This window comes from Aulonocara sp. 'chitande type north' Nkhata Bay, linkage group LG12 (genome assembly GCF_057382095.1).
Source record: "Aulonocara sp. 'chitande type north' Nkhata Bay isolate Kocher_YH1m ecotype deep benthic linkage group LG12, A_spYH_male_GT1.1, whole genome shotgun sequence".
Lineage (NCBI taxonomy): Eukaryota > Metazoa > Chordata > Actinopteri > Cichliformes > Cichlidae > Aulonocara > Aulonocara sp. 'chitande type north' Nkhata Bay.
Genome location: NC_141355.1, coordinates 7,249,123 through 7,256,364, shown reverse-complemented (window position 1 = coordinate 7,256,364; position 7,242 = coordinate 7,249,123). Strand labels below are relative to the sequence as shown.

At 46.2% G+C, this 7,242-nt stretch overlaps 1 protein-coding gene across 1 annotated transcript; it reads left to right on the top strand.

Moving 5' to 3' along the window:
- The first annotated feature begins 3,521 nt into the window (after window positions 1-3,521).
- Window positions 3,522-7,035, top strand: znf703 (zinc finger protein 703). The gene is made up of 2 exons (XM_086313389.1): window positions 3,522-4,189; window positions 4,706-7,035. The coding sequence occupies exons 1-2, from the start codon at window positions 3,932-3,934 to the stop codon at window positions 6,206-6,208; spliced, it is 1,761 nt and encodes a 586-aa protein (XP_086169515.1). The 5' UTR covers window positions 3,522-3,931; the 3' UTR covers window positions 6,209-7,035.
- Window positions 7,036-7,242: the final 207 nt, after the last annotated feature.

Here is a 7,242-nt window from a genome sequence, read left to right as displayed (position 1 = left end):
GTTAGCAATGTGTGTGGTAATACCACGTTCCACATGACTCACAAGTCAGATCTCAGAACTCGGGAGTGACGACATTTCTGAGTTAAAGCGCTCCAGTGGGAAAGTTGCAAAAGCGTGTTTGTTTGTTTTGTTTCTTATCAAGGTAGAGCCATTCATGTACCACTAGCAATTAGAAATGGGAACCGAGAACTGGTTCTCATAGAAAACTGGCTCCCAGTAGTCCGATTCCTTGAAACTGTGAGTCCGCCTGCCTGTCGATCCCGGTTATCGGTTCATGCAATCACGCTACAATCAGCTGATTTTAGAGGAGGAAAAGAGCGATGCAGTCTAGAGCGCGAATATGCACATTTATGCATGCTAACGCTTAGCTAGCCAAGAACCCAGGGTGAAAGCTGAGTGAATGCAGCCAGACCCTGAACTTCAACAGGTAACAAGCAGATGAGCAGTCAGGCTGCAGCCTCCCTTTCTATTTGTTTATGCTTCTAAAGCAGAATCACTGCAGCGATCGCTGTTAAGAGAAAGATCTTAGAGACGTGTGTCCTCGTTAGGGATTTGTGTTGGTGTGTGGGGTTGTTTATATTGTAAAATAGTGATTATGAGACAGTGTGTTTCAGCTTTTTACAGAGTAACATGAAAGTAATGTAACGAGTAGTACAACAAATTGCTTTTTTTATTGCTGTTTTGCGATGGTGGTGACTCTCAAAACGGAGCCAATGAGAACCCAAAAACAATCGACAAGAACAGATAAGGAATCAAATCGACTGATTTCATGGATCGAGCCTGGTCAGTCCTCTGGACATGGCATGTTTAGCGATTCTTAAATACACAACAGTTGTGTCCATGCAGTCAGACTACCCTGCTGCCCATTAGCAAGAACGCAGGTTTAAAGCAAATCTGAACTGGCTTCACTTTGCAGATGCAGAAGTTGCCTTTTCCATATAGTTATATTAGTTATATGGCTAGGATGTAAATTTTGCATGTTATTGCTCGTATTTTCTAGATTATCTTTTTTTTCCACCTAGGTTTGTTTTGTTCCAGTCTAATAAAATAAATAAAAAAATAAAACAGACTAATATACAAAAACTCTTTGTTGCGAGAAAGAACAAAAAATACTTGAATGTGCTTCATGGATATAATAAGGCAACATCTTGGACCCTAAAACCTTCACAATTTTGACTATGAAATAAATGTTCAGACATTGGAAATTTAATGTCAAGATCTTTGTAAGGGTAGAAAATGTTTGCTGAGGGACCCAGCCAGATCTTGTCAAATTCTGGCTGACACCAGTGACAACATGTAGAAGTGTTGGGGAAACAAAAAAGACTCAAATGAGTGCACATCAATGTCATCTCCTCATTAAACGATCACACAGCGTCTACACGAGGCTAATCCCCGCGTGCGCCACAAAACTCCTCAGCAATTCCAAACATGGAGCAAAGACAAACGAGCAGATGAGGATTTGCTTGAGCCAGGTTTGAAGAATTCAGCTGCCTAATGTCAGCATTATATATTTACTCTGGAGTCAAGCAAAGGCAGCTTTTCAACACAGGAATGAATTAGACCCCACCACAGAGCTATAGCGTCCATTACAGGCCTCAGCGGCTTTATAAATCACAGGATCACAGGGGCATGTGGGGTCCGCTCCTCCTCAGCCCCTATCGGCCCCCATCCTGGGGAGCAGGGGGTGGTTTGTTTGGCTGCTGTTCCAGCCAAACCCAAGGCTTTGATACAACCATGGAAAAGGCATGGAAATGCCTCAAGGGCCAGCAGGACCTGGGCATGCTGAGAAAACTCTTTAACAGAAAAGCTGTCGCCTTAAAATATCCACAACAGGAAACAGCCATCAGTCATCGACACGCCAAAACAGCTGTTACCAGCCTACATCAAGGGGACACATGAAAGGAGTTGCTCCCTGTTGTTTGAGCCCTCCCTTGTTTCATTCTCTCGCTGCCTTTGTCTGGCTTTTCCCAGTGCCCTCCTCCTCGGTCTCCTTTTGGACGCCCCTTCCTTATCCAACCCCACCTACGACTTACCCACTCACCCTTTTAACAAGTGGATGACTGTGTGGTAAACAATAAGACACACGACTTAACCGGCTGTCTACGTTGTAAAAAGAAAAAAGAAAGAAAGAAAGAAAGAAAAAAATCGTAAGCTCTCAGCGTTACCTTTGCATATCGCAGCGAGTGCGTCACCTGTTTATGTGTCTCGACCCGAGGTGGCGACAGACAGGTTTAAACAAACAGACAGGAGACTGTACCACCGCACTTAGCCTGGCGGCATGCACGTTCACATATTCTTGGATCTCTTTGGGTCATTGGAGCGTGAGTGGCAGCGTGTGGGTGATGAATGATGACTAAGCCTAATGATGACAGGTCAAACAGTGATGCTGTTGAATGAGGCTGAAGTGACTTCATCCTCCTCACACTGACTTTCCACTCAGCTGCAGATAAATGGCAGCGGCCATTAGAATCAAGGCGCTAGGCTGATGGCAGTGCCTCTTGATAAGGCCGGCTTGTGCTGTGAAATGTCAAACAGTTTTACCTATTTAACCTCAGAAGAAAGGGCTGTTCTGATTTCTCTTTAGCCAGTAATCAGTGACCCATGAAACTACTTTAAACATGCTGACTGTTACAGTGTTGTAATATGTTGGATTATGGATGGGGGAGTTAGAGCCAAGCCATCTGATTGGTAGGAGGTGGCGTTTAAACCGGGATGGAAATCCCCATAAAGCACAGCTTGTTCTTTATAGAAAATGAAATTCAATTACTGGCTTACTAATTTGGCAGCCAAGGAGGGACTCTTTTGCAGTTTTATTTTATAAGCATGTATGAGTTGGAGAAGAGTTCTCAAAGTACCATTTCTCATAATTACAATAGCAACTGTCATTCAACTCTTAACATGCCAGTGTTTTGAGAGGGCGGGGACGTGAATGCACAAAACAAGATGGAAAGATATCATGTGCTGTCACAGCAAAATACATAAAACTTGAATCATGTGAATTTGCTCTAAGCTGGAAAAATTGAGTTATGTCCAGCAGAGATGGCAGCGGGGCTGTGATAATGCAATAAAGCTATTAACATGCCAGAAATGCCCATAGACAGTAGGTTATTATTATTTTGAATTACACGTACCTTATTTCCATGAATGGCGTTGGGTACATTCAACAGAAAACTACACACGCAGTTAGTTCCCAGCAGTCGGGAGACGTTTGCGTGTGGAAGCACTGTGGATAAAGTTCCTGTTGCTTAAACTGCTCTCAGATCTGTGGTGCAAATATTTTACTGCTACTTTATGTGTAGTTTGCACTGGGCTTATGGAGGTCACTGACACAGATTTCCACCTACATTACAGCCCTGGGTAAGAGGGTGAGGCAGGGAGACAAACGCCCCTCGCCTCCCTCACCCCACTCCACCCCATCCTCGCTCCGCCCCTGCTTGTAAATGCGGGCACTTATGATTGGACGGCGGCTCCTTGCTTTGAAATCCCTCCCTTCCCGTCTTTAGTATGTGGAAGAAGTGAGGTATTGTGAGGCTGCTGCAGTGGGAGAGAAACACTCACACGGGAGGACTGTCGCACACTCTGTCCGTTGCGGGGATATTCCTTCAACTTACCCGTTATTTTGAAGAGCAGTGACTACTTGTGGTGTTTTTGTTTCCATCTTCTCCAACACTGGATAAGGAATATTTAGGAATAACTGACGGGTAATATTAAAAGAGCCCCATAAAGGATGACATTTGGGCGATTTGTTCCTCTGTAGAGCCAGCTTTGGTCCGACACGAAGGACGCGCACAACGCACTGCCCTGTGGATTACTGCACTCTCTCTCTTTTTTTTTTTTTTAAAGTTCATCACCATGAAATGTGCTTCTAAATGAAAGTGAACCCCGCGGCCACCCGTTACATGCCTCCGTCCCTCTTTGCGCCCCGATCCAGATGAGAGATCTCCCCGGTGGACCTGAACCGCTTTTACGCAGCCAGTCCCCGGAACGCAGCGCCGCCGACGATCCACACCGGACAGGAGCGGAGAGACCGTCCGTTCCCACACCCACTCCTTGTCTTTCTCCCTCGGATCCTTCGCGCCAGGCTAAAAGGCTTCCTATCCGGATCGTAAAGATGTTGACGGCGCACAGCGGCCACTTGCTGCACCCGGAGTACCTCCAGCCTCTCACATCCGCGCCTGCCAGTATTGAAGTAAGTGGATAAGAAAAAAAAAATTAAGATATGTCTGCGGCACCAGATGTCGTTTTTCTCTTTGTCTTTTTCTTATTCTTCTTAATTTGAATTATTTCTTCTTAAATCCACGAGTGTAGGAGGGCTGGAATGTTATCCGACGAAAATCCCGTCTGCGCCATTTTACGCACGGCAGTTTTTTGGGGGCAAAATGCAAAACACCAGAGTTTATAAATACAAAATGACTGCAACTTATAGACTTTTTAAAAAAAATCGCCACTTTAACACCACGTTGTTAATCGTTCCGTTTGTATTTATGGAATGTTTACGATGTTTTTCATTTTCTTTTCTTCGTTTTTACCTAAACTTTGCTTCAACTTTCACCCTCTGACGTCTTTTATTCATTTCACTGTTGAAAAATTAGAATATAATATCTCGGAATTAATTTTTTTTATCTGTATGGGTTTTATGGTGTAATGTTTGATTTGCTTTAAAAAAAATCTTTTATCTATTGCTTTTGTTTTTGTTTTTCCTCAGCTGGATGCCAAGAAGAGTCCTTTGGCCCTGCTGGCACAGACCTGCTCTCAAATTGGTAAACCAGACCCCCCCTCTTCCTCCAAGTTGGCCTCCCTCTCCTCCAGTAGTCTGGGAGACAAGGAGCCCTCCAGCCGGTCATCCAAGTCCGGAGAACAGCACCAGTCCCTGGAGGACAAATCCAGCTTCAAGCCTTACTCCAAGTCATCAGGCGACTGCCGTAAGGATGTTCTGGTGACGAAGGGGCCTTCAGATAAAGCGTCTTTCAGGGTGCCAAATGGAAGCTCCGGTGGTGGTTCATGTCCATCTTTCCCTCCCCATTCACGGTCACCCGGCTCTAGTTCTCCTCCCCTGCACAGTCAGAGCCAGCCCCACAGACAAAGTCATTCCCCTTCCATACAGCCCCCACCACACTCGCAGGCTCCACACGTGGACAGCAAACCTGGGAGCTCAGAGCCAGCCAGCTCGGACAGTAATAGCAACAACGCTGGTAAAAAAGACTCCGATGCAGCTAAGTCAGGCATGGATGGTGCACAGTTAGCCAACTCCAGCCACGTACGGGCCAGCGCCAACTCCAGCAACGCCAGCTCTGCAAGCAGCCCACGGCCAGAGAGCAAGGCTGACCCGCAGGCCTCCTCACAGTCCAGTCTGGGCTCAGGGCACATCGCCCCAGTCTCCCCATTTAAACCAGGACACTCTGTCTTCCCCCTACCCCCTGCTTCTATGGGCTACCATGGCTCCATTGTCGGGGCTTATGCCGGCTACCCGTCCCAGTTTGTCCCTGGCTTGGACCCTACCAAATCTAGTTTGGGTTTAGGACTTTCAGGGAAGCACCCCAGCTCCAGCCCACTCACTGGAGCCTCACCCCCATCTCTGATGCAGAGTTTATGTCGGGACCCTTACTGTCTGAGTTACCCCAATGCACCCCACCTAGGAAGCAGTAACTGCTCCACCTGCGTCCATGACCCTTCGAGCCTCAAGTCTGGTTTTCCCCTGGTTTACCCCTCACATCACCTTCACTCTCTACACTCTAGCTCCTTGTCCTCTAGCACGACCCCCTCTCTTTCCCACCCCCTTTACACGTATGGTTTCATGCTCCCTAATGAACCGCAGCCTCATGCCTGTAACTGGGTGTCTGTTGGGGGTCCCTGTGACAAGCGTTTTGCAACATCAGAGGAGCTGCTGGCCCACTTGCGTACCCACACAGCCCTGCCTGGTATGGTGGACACTAAGTTGTTGTCTGCCTATCCATCATCGGTTTCATCGACAGCTTCCTGCCATCTCCACTTGCCCCCACCCAGCAGCCCGGGTACCCTGCCCAGTTCCTTCTCCCTCCGTGGCTCTCCTGGCTTGGGTCTGGCACGCTACCACCCCTACAGCAAATCCCACTTGCAAGGAGCCCCAGGACTTCCCATGCCATCCCTGCCCTCCTCCTCAGCCTACTACTCCCCCTATGCCCTCTACAGTCAGAGACTGGGCTCAGCCTCAGCCCTTGGATACCAGTGACATCCAAAACTGCGTTGATGCCCACAGACTGCAGGCACCAGCTTGGGATTCTCCAGAGCAGCCCTGAAGATGGATAGTCAAGATTGGGGTCATCACCAGTACAGGGCATCGTGCCTGTTGGCCTGCCTGCCAGGAACACCACCTGTTAGCCTCAGGATTGCGACTGGTGCTCCAAAGGCAAAAGACTGATGGATCAACTGCAGCAGCAGAGAAAGAACAGACTTTGGTGATCCAAGACGGGTGGGAAGCAGAGCTTAAAAATGATAAACTTGTCTTGATTTCTTTTGTTTTTCTCAATATCTCTCCTAGATCTTAAAAAGTCTGTATTTATTTTTCACTCAAGCGCTTGGTATTCAACTCCTGGGGGTTGGAAGTTTTGCTGTCCAAATGAATTCTAACTGAAAAGGAATGATTTAAGTATACTACCATTATGCCTATCATACACACAAAAAAAAAGTTGCACCATAATGAAGATGGATTGTGAGGTTTTATTCTGAGAACCTCTTTTTAAATTTTCTTTCCTTACTGCTGTTTTGTTTTGTTTTTTCCTCATCCTTCACTGCGTTATTCAGACTCTGGAGAATTGCATGTCTTTGAGAATTATCTTGAACAATGCCATTATTTTTATTTGTACATATGCAAAGATGTAATATTTTTTCAAGCTTACATGGGGTCAGCAAGCTACAGTCTCCCAAACAAATGGTGCAGAGATTAAAAAACAACAACAAACAATATACAAAGAAAAAAAAATCAATGATGGCTGTGCTATCCCACCAATAGGAGAAAGTCTTATTTTGTTAAATAAATGATACATGATTGCATTTCAACTTGTTTTTTTTCCTCTTTTCTATTCTATATATAGCACCATGAAGTATCTTTTTGTCTCAAGCATCAGAGGACACAGTAAATCTCGCCAGACTGCAGCACTGCACTTATCTAAGCCCATCTATCATACTGGCTCTCACAGCCGCGCTATATGTGGCTGTGTGTAATATTTCATGGCTCATATCAGTTGACAGGGCCGTCCTAAAGAG